At 39.6% G+C, this 19,162-nt stretch overlaps 1 protein-coding gene across 3 annotated transcripts in view; it reads left to right on the top strand.

Annotated features, from left to right (window-relative positions):
- The window catches only part of TRPA1 (transient receptor potential cation channel subfamily A member 1), a 44,772-nt gene extending 32,836 nt beyond the window's left edge, over window positions 1-11,936 (top strand). For 2 of the 3 annotated variants that reach the window (XM_073229686.1, XM_036998285.2), the window contains 6 exons: window positions 1,331-1,460; window positions 1,856-2,038; window positions 4,984-5,052; window positions 8,696-8,809; window positions 10,365-10,459; window positions 11,092-11,936. In XM_073229686.1, coding sequence (XP_073085787.1) covers window positions 1,331-1,460; window positions 1,856-2,038; window positions 4,984-5,052; window positions 8,696-8,809; window positions 10,365-10,459; window positions 11,092-11,290 — 790 coding nt within the window. In that variant the 3' untranslated portion in view covers window positions 11,291-11,936. The remainder of the gene's footprint in view (window positions 1-1,330; window positions 1,461-1,855; window positions 2,039-4,983; window positions 5,053-8,695; window positions 8,810-10,364; window positions 10,460-11,091) is intronic. The other variant, XM_073229687.1, reaches the window with a different exon arrangement.
- Window positions 11,937-19,162: the final 7,226 nt, after the last annotated feature.

Below are 19,162 nucleotides of genomic sequence, written 5' to 3'. Positions count from 1 at the left end.
CCTGGCCTCTACTCAGTAGTGTCAGCAGAGCCCCTACAAACTGTGATAACAGACAGTGTCTCCAGATATGTCCAGAAACCCTCTGTGTGGGAAAATCACCCTGGATCAACAACCACTGGTCTGGACAAATCTAGATAAATGTGGAGAAAAACTGGGAATAAAAATACTGGTTATTCTTGTTCTACCTAGTATTTGGTAAGCATTTACTTTAGTTTAAATCTATCAAAATCAAGTGATATGTATGGGGAATAATAGTGTTATAAGAGAGAAAATAAGCCCAAACAATCTAATTCTGGAGGGGACAAAGAGCTAAGCTCTTCAGTCTCCCACAATTGCTAATACTGAGTTAAATGTTATTTCATATAATCTTTATGATAACCAGAGGTAAATATTTTTACTCGTAGTGCATAAAAGAAGAAGTTTTAGCACTGAGTTAAGTAACTTGCCCAAGATCTCAGCTAAATCAAGATGTAGGCATTTTATCCAAGTCTTTCCAACTCCCAGGACCATGCTTTCCCCAGCACAGTGTCTGCATTGCTGTGCCACATGCACAATGCTGAGGGCTGAGCCTAGCCCTTTGGAAAGAATGTGGTATGGTGGGAAAGCCATGGCCTGGGGACAAGAGGCACCAATACAAGTCCAGACCTGCCACTCCCTTGGCTTTATAGTTATCAGTGACCTTAGTGAGTTACCGGACATCTCTGGGAGCTTAGTTCCTGTGATCTCTGAAGTCCCTTTCAGCTTTAAAATCTTGTGACTCCTCCTATTAACAAGTTGTCTTTGCCAAAGGAAATGTACAAATTAGTGGCTGGATGATACTGTCATTATCTACCCAAACATTTCACTCTGCACTTTGCTGGGGGAGGAAAAGGAAACCTCAGGCGGTTATGAGGGTGGTGAGTCTAAGTCATATTGCATGTGTCCTGTAACATGTGGCTTTGGTGACATGAGCTCATTTAATCAATCTCTGCTGGATGCTTCACACAACTCTTCTCTCTGATCCCTTTACCAAGCGCTTGGTAGCATTGTCATTGATACTGGGAAGCTATGACATTTCTCTCCTACTTTGGCTAAAGTAATATCCAGTGGTCAAATGGTAAAACGAAGGTAAACATTAACAAGAAAGAAAAAAAGGAACAAAGCAGTTTGACAAACAGCTTGTAAATAAGGCTTGACTGTTGATGGATTCTCAGGTCTCCTGTTAAAGTAACGGGCCTCAGTTATCTCCCCTGGGAAGCCTAGTACTGGTGCATGATAAATACTGACACTGAATGGAATCCAATTTGACATGAAAAGTGAGTAAGTTTTTTAATTTCTAAAATGTTCCTAGATTTGAAAATTGTGGAATTTTCATCGTTATGTTGGAGGTAACCATGAAAACTTTGTTGAGGTCTACCATTGTATTCATCTTCCTCCTTTTGGCTTTTGGACTCAGCTTTTACGTCCTCCTGGGTTTCCAGGTGAGGCAGTTGCATTAGTGGTGGATATGCGGCTGTAATTAGTGTCTGTGCTTAAGTCTTAATGGCCTAGAAAATTAACAATAATATTTGAATAGTTTTTTAAAAATGTGATGTAATAGCTTTCAAATGATGTTCATTGCAGTAAAAAATATGGTCTTACTAAATGACTTTTTTCCATTGTGATAATGTTTATGTATAATGCATGATGATTTGTTCTAAAAGATCTTTTTGATGACTACCACTACTTTATTAGTAGTTCTTACCACTTTCAGTAGCTGTAGGCCCATGATTGTAAAATAATATTTTAAATATGACATACCATTTTACTTTCCAGGAAGCATAGTTTTTGCTGCATGCATTTTACGTGTTGTTCTGACCTTGCCGTCTTTTCTCAGGATGCTTTCAGCTCTCCATTGCTTTCCATAATCCAGACCTTCAGCATGATGCTAGGAGATGTCAATTATCATGATGCCTTCCTAGAGCCATTTCTGAGAAATGAACTGGCATATCCAGTTCTGTCCTTTGCACAACTTATAGCCTTCACAATGTTTGTCCCAATTGTGCTCATGAATTTACTTGTAAGTAATTTAACTTTGTGTTTTCTGTTTGTTGATCACTTGGGGCAGGTAACAATGATTAATTATTCTTTGCCTCCTTAATCTCTCTCCATGAAGGGAAAAAGGGACTACCATAAAACCCATTTTTTCAACATTCATTTAGTACTTGGGGTATGCCAGGCACAGCCTGAGGCCCAAGGGGATGCAAAAATATATGCTCTTGGCAATACTTAAGAATCTACTAAATGCCAGACACTGATCCGGGTTGTGAGCAACAGCTGTGAATGGAACACACCCACACCCAGTCCTTACCTTAAGCACCATACTGCCATGCCATGCTTGTCATGGGGATACATGCTGTGAAGAACTACAAAGCAGAATACAGAAATATAGGGGAATGGAATATGCTTCTTTTGGTTTGCAGTGGGCATCAAAGGTTAGGTGGAGATCTGCATAGAGTGAAGGTTAAGACCTCATCTCTGCCCTCAAATTTCTTTTTGAGCAGAGATTCAAGTGGGGAAGAGCCTCTCATGCAGAGAACATCAGCAGCATCCCAGTGACACTCTAAACCAGTGAGAGGCTGGGCACCCTCAGCAGACAGGAATCAGCCCTGCCACAGAGAACCTGCTCTAGCCACAAGCGCCTGGGCCAATACAGGCAGAAGTAGCTCCCAGGTCCACGGAGAGCCCTAGCTGGCTTTTCAGTGCATGCTTTTCCTTATTCATTTATGTGTACATGCACATATTCAGTATACTTTTTCTGAGTCTAACCATGCAGCAGGGACTGTGATAGGCATCTTTCTGCGAAGAAAAATAATAATACAGACTTCTTACTATTTTGATTCACTTATTTGATACAACTCCAGAGTTTTATTTTGATGACCTAGAAAAATAAAGGATGGCACTAAGAATAATAAAGAATGACATAAAGGCTGCACTCTTCTCTTTGAATCACTTATTATTGGGAAGATAATTATCTAGAGGAGACTTTTGCCTATAAGTAGGACAGGCTGATGCCATGCTCACGGTCCACATATTCGGTGCCCACTGAGCGCTCCACCCGCATATCCCAGAGGAAGATGGGAACTGGCGGAGCCAAGGCCGACAGCACTCTTTCCTTCAATGCTGTGGCTGCCGTCCAGTAGCACCTCCTCATGACCTGACTCAGATCGCTGGAAGCTGTTCTAGATCCACTTTCTCCCCTCTTCCTCAGTTCTTCCAGGAGCATTTGCCTCTCACACCTCCTTGCAGTCAGCTTCCACACTCATGGTTCCTTTTCATACTGCTGCGGCAGCCTGAAGAGTCCGTCTCACCTCACTTCTCTGTCTAATGCTCCCTGCAAATTGTCACCATGGTGATGTTCTGATGAGGAAAAGCTGGGCTGGGCAGTGGCTTTTTCAAAATTTTTTCTATGATTCTTCAAAGGCTTCAGTACAGTTTAAAACCATCAACATAGCCCACAAGGGTCCTCGTGATCTAGATCCTACCCAGATCCCACCCAGCTCCCCACTTGTCAGGACTTACTCAGACACACCACTCATTTACTGGATGTGCCAGAGTTCACATCCCCTGGGCTCTGCACAGTCTGCTCCTTTTCCTGGAAAGCCTTCCCATCTTGGGTTAGCTCTGTCTAAGCTCTCAACACTCTGCTCAAGTGTCATCTCCCCTGGGTGGACTTTCCTAACCAATCCCTACCCACACACACCTGAAATTACCTAGATCTGAATTGGTGCCCCTTCTTTGTATTTCATGATTTTGAGGACACAAATCAGAAAAAGATAATAAATCTCCTTTGTAAGTGGTTGTAAAAATGAAATGAGCTAATACAAAGCATTTAAAACAGGGTTTGGCACATAGTAAGCAGTCAGTAAATGTCAGCTACTACTAAATATTAATAATTGATCCACTGTGTGACTTATAAGATCAGATCCTTTCATAGCCCAATCAAGTATCTTGAATGGGTTGATAAGCAGCTGGTATGAGGTAGTTGGTTTTGATGGGGTCTGATATAAACTAAACTAGAGAGAAAGCCCATCTAAAAGGCTTGCAAACTAAAAAAAACAAAACAAAACAAAACAGAAAAACATTATCCTGCCAGAAAAAAAACTCCTTGCTGACTAAGTATGGTTCTCAGTGATGGATTGCACAGCCTAGAATATATACTCTTGTGTTCATTCGTTCAGCAGCTACTTTGCTTCCCTGCTATGTATCCTGCACTGTTCTAAGTGCTGGGCATACAGTGGTGGCCTAGACATAGTCCTCATCTCATTGAATTTACTTGACTTTAAGCTTCTTGAGAGCAGGGACTAGCTTTTTCTCTCTGGCTGCAGCATACAGAAGGCTGGTAAGCACAGACAGGTACTGAATATGTACTGAATAATGAAGGAGTGACTATAAGCTGATTTAATTTGGACTGAGCAGAACTGAGCTGACAGCCTCCCTCACCTGATTCTATCTAGTCATGGATTTCTAGATGGAGTTTTTTTACCAGAGCCTCCCCCACTCCTAAAGTGTACCTTTTTCTGCCTGCCAAATACAAATGAATTCCTTCACTGTCTCAACTTAATGTTTTAACTTTTCCATGTTGTCAAGTCAGTCTTGTTTATATCTTGGATGCTGAACTCCTGCAGTGTGTAACCATGTTGCATGACAACACCGATAGCATCTGCTATCTCATCATGCCCTGTCCTCTCCTAAAACAGCATATTTTTATTTTAAATTAAAATGAATGTCAGATTAATTTGTGTGTCTTAATTTTTCATGATAACACTTAAGATTATTGGACCCACCAATGTGGCCATCACTGTTACAAAGATCTGTAGGCTTTGCAGTTTTCTGTATGGTGCGTTAGCAAAGTGGGTTGAGGGCATTACATGCTCACTCCCCCACGGTAGCCAGAGAGAAACCCTACTGCCTTTTTAGGTGAGCCCTTAAACTGGTAAGATTCAATGCTGTGTTGTATTTCAGATTGGTTTGGCAGTTGGTGACATTGCTGAGGTCCAGAAGCATGCCTTGTTGAAGAGGACTGCTATGCAGGTAGGTATTATATTTGTTTAATACATATTGAAATTAGCACCATTCCAGTTATCCATATACAGGAATAGCGGATTTCTGGAACACAGTTCTTTCATCTGGGTGTTTTAGTACTGAGAGGCACCCCAACATCCTGTGCCTGTGGTGCATGTTCTCTGGTGAAGCTGCTCTTGTCAGAGAATCAGAAGTGATGAGAAGATATCCTAGAGTAATCTCAGTAGAGAATTGGAGAAATGGCCCAACCCTCTGTTTATGTCAGCATGGTGCCAACCAGGCAGTGGAGCTGCTGGACCAAGAACATCAAAGTGTGAGGTACTCTGCCTTGTCACAGTCCCACTGTTTGAAGAAACTCTTGCTATTATGGCCACAAAATTACAAGCTTCCTGTGGCATGTGTTTTAGCAGACAGTTAACTGCAGCCACGAGGCCTGTTCCCTTGTGACATCCCTTTCATTTTTCTGGACAATTTCAGGTAGGATTTGTTAGAGTCAAAGGTTTCTGGAGAGGTCCCTGCTATTGAATCTTATGAAGCAGTTTCCTACTCTACTTTGAAAAACTATTTCTATGCTCTTATTTGAGGTGTTACATTTCAAATTTGGATGGGAATATTTGATGTTTTGAAAATATCTGAGGACCAGTTGAACACATGCATTCAGAAACTTAGGCCAGTTTAAGAGAAAGAAAAGTTCATGCTAAGATACAGCTTTCTCCTCACTCTTCACTTTTATTTATCACATGGTTTTCTTCTCTGTTATTCAGCCAGCTGTACATTAGCTTATGTTTATTCAAAAAATTGCTTCCATATATGGTATGTGCAAAGCACAGTACAACTTAGCATGAGACTCCAGAGGGATTAAAGGGATGTGATCTTTGACTTTAATAAGTGAAATAAGTCTAATTAGAGAGCTTACCAACTAAACATCAAAGTCATTTTAGAACCATCCTTAAAACTCTACATTTTGTGACTAAGCTGTGTGTTATAAAGAGATCTTGGCATATTTAAAATATAAAGATATACAAATGAAGTGGTAAGATGTCAGGTGCAGAGAATAAATGCAAAAATAATAAAGGAAATTCTATGTGGAAGAGTTGGGATGTAAGCCAGGCATTGCAAGATGGGCTTTGGAAGGGCAGTGGTGCTGGTGCAGAAAGGAGGGACCCAGCAGGAGCCAAGGGCAGAGGGCAGACCCAGGGAGATGGCTAAAGATGGGTTCAGGGCCCCCAGGGCTGAAGGTGGGTGAAAGTCTGCTCCTGATAATAAAGGGCTTTATTTAAAAGCAGCGAATGCTATATTGTACACTTGAAACTAATATAATACTGTGTCAACTATACTTCCAATTAAAACAGAGTAAGAAGAAATGAATAGATGTGTTCTTACCTCTCAAAAAATCAGAAACAGCAAAGAAAAACCTTAGCTTTGAATGAAAGGGCAGTGAATGATGAAGTGCTTTAAGTTAATTTTTGTTAGTGAGTGGGACATTATTATCAGCCTTTCTGAAGAACAAGAACAAAATAAAAGTAATATAAGACGATCTATTATTATCTTGGTGTAGTGGGGAAAGATTGGAGGAAGGAAGGGCCAACGACTGGTTATTACCATAACAAAGATGGAGGGAAGGACTCCGGGTAGGTGGACGAGGAGAAGAAAAGGGATGTATAAACCTCTTAGTAGGCAGGTCAGCAGTACTTCATAACTAATAACTCTTGAAAATACCAGGAAAAATTTTTTAAAAAAATGAGAAAATATCAGGGAGAAGTCCACCAGACTACAGGGTCACTGCAGTTCATTTGAAAATTATATAGTATATTCTTGAAAACTATACATATATTAGATTTGATCCGTTCCCCAGAACAAAAGAGTACAAAGGCTTTAAAAAGAAGCAGGCAAAGCAAGTACTCCCGTATTACCTGTTGTTTGGGTCAAGGACAATATTGACTTGAAAACCAAAAAGCCATTCTCTTCAGTTGTAGTTGAAGCAACTCTACATCTGTGTCCGACTCTCTACATCAGACTTACCTCTGTCTGAGCCCACAGCAGAACTGGGGCATGAGGGGATGGCAGTGATGCATTTCATACAGGGATATTTTACCTCTTCTGTGGTTTGAGAGCCATCTCAAACACCAGTGAGTACAGAAGGGTCCCTGGGACAGCACATGCTGGGCGATGTGCACACTAAGTGAACTATCAGTTCCTCAAGGAGGGCTTGGACCTGTTTGATCAGTTTCTAACACTGGCATCCCCACTCTCCAGGGCCGGCTGGCAGCTGTAGACATTTCATAAACATTCTCACACATGCTACAAATCACAAAGAGAAACCCACGGAGAGCATTACTCTTCAGTGTGGGAAAGTCACTTGTTAGAGGAGGTGAAGATGCTCCCTTCACCCGGAGGAGCCACACCCAGTAGCTCCCACTGGACCCACCAAGATTGGACTTGGGTCTTTGCTTACCATCCTCCCCGGGACTGTTTGTGAGAAAGAAAATCTGGCAGTAACTATGTAGAGAAACAGCAAGGTGAAGACACCTTTTCTTTATAGTTTGGCAAACACTGGACTTGAATAAATCTCTTTCAATCCACTTTGAGTAACTGAGTGATAACATGTGACCTCTCAACAATGTATACGGCAAAGGGAATGGCATATTGCCCTAAAGACCCAGGGGGAAAAAGGAACCCTGAAAGTTATTTATTGTAGAAACTTAAAGATAACATCTGATTGGTATTGTTAACATAATACCATAAAGTATCACTTATATTGAAAATGGAATGACATGTAATATGTTCAGTGGGAGCTGGTGCTATAAAAATAACAAGGGATGTGTTACGTGGGAGAGGGAGGCTACAGTTTTGAACAGTGTGGTCTGGGAAGTTGTTACCATCTCACCATTAATGCATGCAAACCACTTCAATGTTCATTTATAAAAAAGCATATGGTCTTAGGTTAGAAAGCAAAATCTCACTCCTATGGTAATTATACAAAACATAGCTAAATAGCAGATACAGAGGCTATTAAAGAGTCAAAGGTAAATTTGGCAAACACAAAGAAAAATAGAAAATATGAGCATTAAAGTAAATATAAACTCAAGAATGTTAAGTGAGATGAAAGATTACATATCTTAAAAAAGAAATTAAGGTAAGTTGAGGGTAAGCTACTTTGCACCTGGTAGCACAGCGTGAAGAACATACAGATACTCTCAGGTGTGCCAGCTCTAATCCTTTCGTGGCTTCCCTTTGAACCCCTCCAGGGAGGCCCTCCTTCTTCCGCCTTCTTCTCCCATCCTCACTTCCCCGTTGTGCTCATTTCATGGTGTAATGTTCCAGGAATACAGACTGAGTCTCCTTCTTCTTTATATGCCCAGTGTAGGTCACAGTCCCAAACAGTAAACACCTGCTCACTTAAATGGAATTTCTTCTTTAAACAACTTACCCCTGACTGCAGATCGCTGCCCCTGTCTTGCCAGGGAATAAGGTGGGAGGAAGGGCAGGTGACTAGCAGGGACGGGAACTCGGCCAGCTGGGCTGCTTGTGCATAAACCAGGACACAGGAGTCAGTTTGCCATCCGCCATCCTAACGATTGCTTCTGTGCAGTGTAAGAATTCCAGATACTCATTACTAATTCTTATCAATAAATCCCTAAATGAACTTTAGGTGGAACTTCATACCAGCTTAGAGAAGAAGCTGCCACTCTGGTTCCTACGCAAAGTAGATCAGAAATCCGCCATCGTGTATCCCAACAGATGCAGATATGGTCGAGGGTTCATAGTAAGTATGTAGCAAATATCAGCATAAATAATGTTATACTGCTTGGCATTTGTTCCTTATGTTATTTCTAAGGGTTCCCTTGTATAGGCTTTTTTAAACAAGTGCATGATTAACCCATCATGTGAAACTGATGGGAAATGGGAGGAGGAGCATTTGCTCCCCTCTTCCAGTGGTTGATGCACTGCATTGGTGTTAAATATGTACCATGTCCCCATGAGGGCAGACAGGTAAGTGGACAGCTGTACCCTGTAAGTATCTTTGTTACAGTGCAGGTATATTTTTTGTTCTACCTAGTTACATGTTCACTGACATATAGATAATACCTAGAACACACATGTAGATATACACAGATACACACACACACATGCATGGGGAGTATACAGTGTACAAAATATACAAAGTGCCACAGGCCCTTGTATTAAAATAGAACAAGGACTGAAGTGAGTCAAAAGTGCAGATGCTAACCCTAACCGTGTCAGGGCTCCCTCCTATCTCTAGGAATATTCTTTCTGAGTTCTTTGTAGTTTAATTTTCCATTGCAGAGTCACAAAACGATAAAGTCAATCCAAGTATTGGCCTAGGGGCTTTATTCTAACTCTGCACTATCTCCCTATATGATTTCACTCATATCCATGGTTGCAATTACTTCCAAAACACGAAGGCTCAGCAGTTGATTGTCTAGCCTAGAGCTCTCCTGTGAGTCCCAGGCCCCAATATCCATCTATATCTCCTTGGTCTTCACTGGTCTGTCTCAAAAGTACCTCAAATTCAGCATGTGCAAAACAAACTCGTGATCTTCACTCCTCATGGTTTCATTCTCTCCTGACAGCCCCACAGGGTAAAGGGGGGAAGGCCTCATCCTTCTCCAAAGTTTCTTAGTTAATGTCAGCAACATTCCGTGTCTGTGCAGGATGTCATCGGACTTGCCTGCTCGCTCTCTTCACCCCTCACCCCCGCTCGGCCGTGTTGGCTCCATTGGCTTCTGGGCGGCCTGTGCAAGAGGTCGTCTTTGGCCCACACTCCTGGAATCACCCTGCTCCTAGTCATTTCATATCTGCCCTAGACCCTCTCCTGTCCACCATTGCTTTAAAAGACACTTAAAAACTACAAAAGCAGCATTTCAGAAATTTCCCCATGTGAAATTCACTTGTGTTGGCTAATGACACAGAGCAGTTTTAGAGAACACACAACTAACTCTGTATGGAATGCCAACACTTACGATGGACATTTTTCATGAGAAAATACAAAATGATTCAGATAAACCATTTCCTGGACAACTACCCACTCCAGTCAGCTCCTTCTTCTATATTATTTATATATCTTGTACTTTCCTCTATTATAATATGTATGTATGTATAATTTTATAGCTCTTCATTTTATAGCTCTTTACATGTCTGTTTCTCTCAGCAGACTGTGAGCTCCTTGAGGGTCCTGGCTGTGTCGTAGAATACTTGTGCTAGCATGTCTGGATCAGTAGCTAAATCACAGCACTTGTTTAAGAAATAGTTTCTGCATTGAGTTCAACTTGAGTAATTATTAATATTTTATCCCATAGCATGTATTTCATATCTTTTGCACCCATGAAACAAGACAGGAAATACCAAATGTCGATACAGCTTTAGAAATAGAAATATTGAAGCAGAAATACCGGTATGTACTTTTCCTTTTTATCTGTATTTGAGACCTCGAAATGCTTAAATAATGTGCAAGTTATAGTGCCTGTTTGTGTTTATGTCATATATTGAGTCATGGTTTAACTGACTGATGCTGGTAGTATATTGAGAATCATGAGACATTTTTTAGACCCAGTAACTTATTTACTGTAATTCACTAATCAGTTTTCCAATCAGTGTCTTCATCTGCATTTTCCACGAGCCATCTGACTTCATACATCCAAGCTCTGAAAGCTTTTGAGGTTCCCAGAGAAGCTACATTGTACACACTGGTTGAGCATGAGGCTTTAGGGTTAATTCAGCCAAGCTCTCAAAGCCCTACTCAACTATTTACTAACTGTATGACCTTGGAAAAGTCATTTAACCTTTCTGTGCAACAGTGTGTAAATATTTAAAATGGGGACAAAAATAAACCAGTGATAAATTAACAGTGTAACCTTTAGGAAAAATCACTTAAACTTTATAATATGTATTCCTTAGACTATGGATTATGACTACCTGGGCAATGTTAATCTGATACAGAACACTTCTAGTCCCTAGTCCTTTCTGCACTCAAGGGCTGGAAGGATAATTGAATATAAATTCATGAAATATGTATGTCCCCTATAGGCTCAAAGATCTCAATTCTCTTTTGGAAAAACAGCATGAGCTGATTAAACTCATCATTCAGAAGATGGAAATCATCTCTGAGACAGAGGATGAAGATAATCATAGTTCTTTTCAAGATAAGTTCAAAAAAGAGCAATTAGAACAAAGGCATAGCAGATGGAATTCTGTGTTGACAGCAGTAAAGGCAAAAACCCACTAGCCCTTAGCATTAGTAAACCATGCCTGGATTAGGGCTTCCTGTGAGCAGTTTGCATGACTTACTGGGTCTAATTTCCAATTTGGAAAGAGTGAGGAAGAAGCAGAAATACTATTCTGATTCCATTCCATATGAAATCATGGTTTCTGCATTCTATATAAAAGTTAACTGCATCTTTCTATTCATATTTTCTGCCAGTCAGTATGTATAGGGAATATCTTTGCTAATAAGTTCAAGTTGGACTTTATCTGTCATTATTTGAGTGGGTAGAAAACCAGTTTGCTAGAATACACATCTTAATGATAAGGAGCAATAAAATATAGCTACTGAGCTAGAATACAAATGTTAGTACTGGACTCCTGCTTGATAATTATATAATATGTAATACATTAAACAATAAAGTATTTTATTAGGCTTTACCATTTGATATGCTTTCTTGTGTTGGGAGAACCTATGGGAGCCTTGTGCACTGTTGTGACCATAATAAATTGCCCCGCCCTTCTTGCTGTTCCCAACATATCCTATGTCACTTTGAGTTGAGGCTCAAATTAGTAGACTCTATGATATGCATGAATTTTACTATAGACACCATATGTTACTTCTGTATTGTTTTGTTCATCAAAGATCACAATAAATGTAAAACCTATACAGTCACCTCAGTGATTTCTGTGCAAGCCTTTTATTGCATTTAGTTTTTTGGGAATTGCAAAAATCTCTTTGCCTCCATTATATACACCCTTTGTTCTTCTGATGCCCACTGCAAAGTGTGAATCAGTCACATGCCTTATCGCTGATCCTTCCAAGGTCTTTACCTTGTTTTTTGCCTCTCACCCTCATTCTCCTATTATTCCCTCTCTATCCCAGGAGACACCCATTCTACTTAAGGTTTTTGGCCATATATGTATCCTTGTGTCAGTCACACTGAAGAGTGTTGGTTTGGATGTGTTTTATTTACATAGGGTTCTTGTCCTCTTCCTTCTTTCCACTAGATGTTATGTCTATATGATGCGGCTGGGGTACCATCTGCCATCTAGCACAAGGCTCTGACAGTTGCTTAGTATCATTGTGTGCACCCCCACATTGGACTCATATCTTCTCCATAGATGGGCCGCTTGGGGGTCTACACACCCCGTGATCACAAACACCCCTAAACATACCCACACTTATAGAAACAGAGTGCTGAGTGATAACATGTTATTTGAGAAAAACAAACATATTTTTATTTATGGTCCAGCAGAACACATGGCCTAGAGGCAATATTGGATGTGCCTTAATCTTAGGTTCAGAGAAGGTCTTTGTCTTTTTTTTTCCTTAAAACTGAAAAGTTGGAAATTTACAATACAGAACAATAACCAGGGATGTCTTGATCATGAAAACCGTGGTCTTTTCAGTATTCAGCCTTCTCAATCTTTGTATAGCATTGCACAATACAGATCTTCGTTCAACATTTATTGAGAACCAAGAAGGTGTGAATTCCCCTTTTGTGGGAAATATTGAAATTAGGATGTTATCTTACCTGCTCTCTAGGAGATTAAAACAGAATGAGTCATCATTTAACTTTCTGAAATTCTTTCTTCCTTTTACCCCTAAACACCCACTATTTTTCTACTGCTCCACCTAGGTTTTCCACTGACTTCTCTTACCTGCCTGCTAGCTGTATGATTACACCCTTGAAGTCTGTGCTTGACCCTCTTCTCTCACATACTCCTCTCTGTAAGCTCACTGGTCATAGCACAACATATTAGCAGTTTGTACCTGATTAATTGATACATTCCCTTCTGTCCCTTCTCCCAAAGTCCAATTATGTATTTCCGTAGTTCCTCAAATTAACCTATATAAATATGAGTGGGGGTACTAAACCAGCTCCTAATCTCCTATGTTCCAACAGCTTCCTATTCCTAACAGCATTCTTGCAGGCTCCTGGACTTGAGTCTGGCATACTGTATTAATTTATCTCTTAGAGTACAGCTCTAAGCCTTCACATTCACTCTAAAGAGCTTTAAAGGCTTTCTTTTTCCTTCCTAAGCAACCTAACCTTCTTAACGTGGCTCTTCAATCTCATTTGGCCTTCTCTTCCAGTATCGTGCTCTTCACCCAAATCAGAAGATCCCTATTTCATCAAAAGACTTTATGGCTTCCCATCTCCCTACCTCTTTCCATGCTCTCTTCCATGCAGATGTCATTTCTCCAACTCTTTTAAAGCTCAGTGTAATGGCACCTCCACCTTGAAGCCTCCCTAATGTCCCAACTGACAATGTTCCCTGCCTTCTCTGAACTGGTGCCACTGCATTGAGAAATGCCACTTCAACCTGTTTGTGTGTGACTCCCTCGCCCACTAGGGGGTAGACTCCTGAGTTTCATGGTTCACTATCATTATTAGTCTCAAACTATCCAAAGAATTATATCCTGCTTCCTATTTTTTTACCCTGTATAGCTCCTGGCACTGTGCCCTGCACATAATAGATGCTCAATGAATACATACACATACATTAAATAAAAATCTGTGAAAATAATATAGGCTTGAAAGATACTGCAAGAAAAGTGGTTCAGCTTGCCTTCAAAAAGTCATTTACTGTCCCTATTCTGTTGACCCTGTGTGCTACCCAAGTTGAGTGATTTTCCCCTAATTCGTAGAAGGGACACCAAAATAACACTTAGATGCCTTTCCACTGCTTCATTCTGTTTTTATGGTTTTTAACTATGGTTAGCAGGGGAATAGGAAGAGCTTGTACTTTGCAATAGACAGTTTGAGCCTTAATACTGACCCTAAGCCCTATTGGTTGAGAGACTCTAGGTATGTTTCCACATCTCTAAAATAGTGATAAAGCCATATATGTGGTGTTGGTAGAATCAGATGATATCATGCATGCAAAGTACCTACCAAATTAAATGCTATTTCCATGTGTTTAAGAGAACTGATTTACCTGAGCTAAAAGAGGTCATAAAACACTGCAGCTTTTATACTATACGGATCACTCATGGAATTCCCTTGGAAGCTAACTAACTGGCAGCCTGATGCAAGCAGACATTCCCAGGTACTTGCAGATCTCATTAGCTAAACAAATCCTAGAATATACATATACTACAATAGAAAAAAACCCTTCACATTTAGAAAAAACTGGTTAAAATAGTCATCATAGCACTTTTTCTTATCTTTGTTTTGCTTTGGATTCAAATAAACAAACATCAACAGAGCAGCAACTCTTGCTAGTCAGAATAAATCATTGAGTATTTTTTAACTATTTTGACATTTGGTATGAGCAAATTGAATAATAGTAACAAGAAAAAGGCTTATAAAATATTTACTATATCAGGCACTGCTGAAAGTGCTATATATTAACACTTGATACTCCAAACAAATATGAGATAAGTGCTATTATCATTATCATCCTTGTTTTGTGAAAGAAATCAGAACACTTCCAGAATGAGTAGCTTGTTCAAAGTTACATTGTGAGATATGAACTTAGCAGTCTACTTTTGGATTCTGTGTTTTTACCATTTGATATATACATGTAATCTTTTTCTATGATATGAAAAATATTTTCTATGAAACCTAGTGTCAGCTTTACGGTCCCTTAAATAAAAATTAGGAAAAAAATTTTTTTTTCCACCCAGGGATTTTATACTTGAAAGGCTCCCAAGTAGGTATTTGCAAACACTCATAGATAAATGCATTTGAAGGTTAGGAGACATGGGATGCTATAGACATAATAAAGCCGAGCTGCGTTCTAGCTGTGTGAACAAGATACTGAAAACTCTCTGTTAAGTGGGGATAATACGAGTACATCTAATAGAGTTTTACTGAGGATTAAATGCATGAATGCAAGTAAAACGTTTGGAATAACTAATTGGCAGTGTTCTAACTAAAAGCATTAAAGAAATACTAGCCATCAGGGAAGAGTGAATCATTTGCAAAGACCCGGAAGAACAACCATTTATTTAAAACGTTCTTTTTATGTTTATCCACACTGAGGAATGTAAGAACTATACAAGGACTTACCTTACAAATTCAGCCATCATATCCTATTTCAGATTTTTTTCCTAGTTCAGTTCCCACCTTTGTCAAGTACAGTTGAACTCATATACTTGATATGATCTCACCATTTCACCAGATCACGAGGGACATTTTCTAAATTGTAAAAACTCAAATGGGCAATTGCTTCTTTTAACATGACTCAAACAGACATTGTGTACTTATATGTCCTTTCACTAGTCTGGTATCTGTCTCAAGTTATGGATTTATAAGAAGATGGTGAAAATAAAATGTATCATTTGAAGACTGGAAAAAAATATTAGTACATATAAGAATTTTCCATGTTCTCTTCCTATCTGCTAACTATGTTTAGGCCACAGATTTATTTTAAAGGCTTAATGTTAAGGGTAATGAGATTTAAAAGACAGCTTGGAAATCAGCTGCATCTTCCCAAATAACCATTGGCATGATAAAAAGTGATTTTTTTCAAACCTATCAAAGTACATCTAAGAAATGTTTAACCTCAAAAATCACTTTATGCATGCATTGTATGCAGGCCCAGGGCTGAGAGAGACCCCCATAGCCCAGGGATTCCAGGAGCCACGCTGGCTGTAGAGCCCTGCAGAGCAGCAGCTGCATGGCTGTGTGGTTTTGAGTGCAATTAGGAGCAACTGCAAGAATTGTGAGCTGAACACCTCCTGACGACGTTAGGGAATGATGTCTAAAAACTAGTCAGAGCCGAATGACAGAGGATCTGTCTCTGATGCTAGGGCTCGTCACAGTTCCATTTTCTGGTTGCTTCATGACAAGTTAAATCTAACTATTACATCAGAACACTCTACCTTGAAGTCCCTGACACCAAAATCTTTCATACTAACATGCCTCCAAGCAAAAGAAGTTTCAGTGGGGATACAGGAGAAGACAGACTGAAGCTGTAGGCCACTCTTTGCAAAAATGTAGAGTCCCCAAAACAGGCATCCCAGTATTCCCACAGGTCTCAGGAGGCAAAGGAGACTTGAGAAAACTGAGCAGCAAACCTAGTGTCAACAATAAAACCAGCGCCCTCTAGAGGTGTGATTAATATTGAGCCTAAACAGAAGACACTGAGGGAGACTTCCGTTTTATGCAGGAGTATCTTTTATCCCAGGAAAACCTACAGTGGCAGTTATGTATGATTCTGCTGCTTCTGTTGAAGTTTATTGGTCACTTACAAGGGTAAAAGTAAATGGTAGTATTAATTGAAAAAGGCTTCTATTGCAATGGTGGCATTATAGTACTTAGGTACAGAAGGAACAACCACATGTATGGAATGGTACTTTTATGTGAATCAGAAGTACTTAGCATCTCAAAGGAGGTATAATCCCCTCTCTAGAGCCAAAACTGAAAAAACATAATTACTGAGAAAAATTCTCAGAACAGAGTTATCAGTGGTAACCTCATTTTAAAAAATTGATGGAGAGTCCTCCCTGGTAGCCTAATGAATCAGGCATTTGGCCTCCTAAAAATTGATGGAGAAGAGTAGAAGGAAGAGAGTTACTATGGCTCATGGACAGAAAGGGTCTCAGCAGTGTGTCAGTGCCAGCAAAACTTGAAAGGGGGGCTTCACTTGCACCTTCGAAATAAGCTTACAGGAGTCCAATTTTGAAGCAATACTGCAGCTCTGGAATCTGTTAGAATAACAACCAACTTCCGAGCCCCACAGATATATTTGCTCTCAGAACTCAGATTTCTCATCAAGACCTGCTGCTGGCATGGTCAAGAAGCAAAGTAGGATCCTCAGTTCAAGTCCTCACTTAAGGAAAAAATAGGAATATTGGGCAGTGGGGTGGGCGGCAAGTGGCTTAACAAAGACAATTGGGTTTTCTTTGTCTACAAATTGACTCAGTAATGGCCAAAAAAACCCTACAAATTGGTCAAGAACAATAATAGAGCATTAATTCTGTAGATGCCAAAGCTGTCTGAGGAAATCATAGTGGAAACAAACCAGGAGCTGGGGTTGAAGAGTGCAGACATCTGTATTTTCAGGACACCTTAGGCAGATACAAAATCTTCTGCAACCAGATAAACCTGCAAGTCCCAACTTTGCATGATGCTGGGTGGTACCCCTAGGCCTTGAGATGTAATAGGTTAGGTCCTGTGAAGGAATGAAACCAACAAGCCATACTGCAGTCCTCAGCAAGGGACTCAGTCTCTTTGTCCCCCATGGTAGCCTGATGACCCAGGTAGTTTTGCCTTCTGAGTATGCTTGAGAACAGAGAAAAGTCCCAGGGAACTCTAGTACAAACTGCTTGTAAAAATGTGTGCAGTTACCATCATCCAGTGTCACGTTGAACTTTCCCAATTATAAATTTGCTAAAAAATATTCATTCATCCAAATTTAAATAAGATGGGGAAGGTAGTAAACCAAATTGCCTTACTCCCGTGTGTAGAACCCCAGTTCTGAAGCTGTTAGAGCACCGCCATCTAGTGGTCAGCTCTGCCATTGCAGAACTGAATGTTAAAAGAAATGACCCTTCTTTCCATCTAAATCTCTGTAGATTGACCATGGAGCTTACAAGCACTGATTGCACATTTTATCATCCTAGAACTGCTATGCTGCCACATCATGCCATGAAACGAATTCGACCCCAGGTGGTAAATTACATTGCCAATAAATGAGCAACTAGAAGATCAGGGATTTTGTAAGTTTCCATAAACTGGTGAATGACATGACAATCCACAGAATTTTTAAACCTTTGAAATGAGATATATGTTAATTTTTTAACATGAACAGTGTACCGTCTATGTGACAGGTCTAATTTTTCAAAATGTTAAGTTTTTCAAGAAGTTTCAATATGTTTTTATCTATGAAGAAACATCAGAAAAAATCTAAATTCTATGAAAATATTTTGAGGTATGTTTGATATTGCCACTTTAAGCCCTAGCATTTATGATAAAAATCATCAAAATGTGGCAATTTCCTAGTTACCGTGATAACACCACAAGGGCCTCATCCATATTCTTTCCTTTGGAGGTTCAGCAAGAGAAGTTATCTGTGAAAAGTTGAATTGCTGGCTTTAGTTTCCTCCAAGATAGTGACACAATACCATAACCATTTTGCAAACAGAATAAAACAGGGCCAGAAAGTGTTGAATTGCTTAGTCATTCTGTTCTATTTTTAGTTTTAAAGTTGTTTAATTTGAAAAGCATGCTACTAAAGCAAACACCTGGGGTAGCTCTTTCAGGCTGGGCCCAGCTCTGTTGCTTGTGAGAAATGTTTCCTAAGATTCTGGTTCTTGGGAAAGAGTTGGAGAAAGTCAGTTTTGTCTGGGAATTTCTATTAAACCATTTAGAATAGTAGGTGCAAAGAAAAGTACAATTTTAAATGTTTCATTTATTAATATTTGCCTTTAAGTAACTATTTTAAGAAGTCATTATCATAGAAAAATATTACATGTATATGTACATAAAGTATCAGAAAAAACTAATTAGCTGCAGAATTTAAACTCTCAAGTATATACACATAGATCTTCATATTCTGGAGAAATTCTAAGAACTACTTAAAAGTGAATATACTGAGAGTTACTACTGAATATGATTTTTGATGTGTAAAATCTGATTTAAATAGTATATTTCAACAGGCACAAATCAGATGGGTAAATAACAAACTAGGGCTATATATTTGACATGCTTGCTAATATACAGAATTTTATATGTGTAACAAAAACTTTTATTAAGACAAGACATATCAGATGCTTTTGAGTTAAATAAGGAATCTATCACTGATAAAAAAGAAACAGTCACTAAGCAGCTATCATAACGTTCAAAGGAGAAGATTTAATGCAACACAAACAAAAATACACTTTCAGCTTAACCTTTACGTGTAAATATCCTAAGTCAGCTCTAGACAGGGTGGTCAACTC

This window comes from Manis javanica, chromosome 2 (genome assembly GCF_040802235.1).
Source record: "Manis javanica isolate MJ-LG chromosome 2, MJ_LKY, whole genome shotgun sequence".
NCBI lineage: Eukaryota > Metazoa > Chordata > Mammalia > Pholidota > Manidae > Manis > Manis javanica.
Note: the sequence above shows the minus strand (reverse complement) of the source record. Positions and strands in the feature narration are given on the sequence as shown.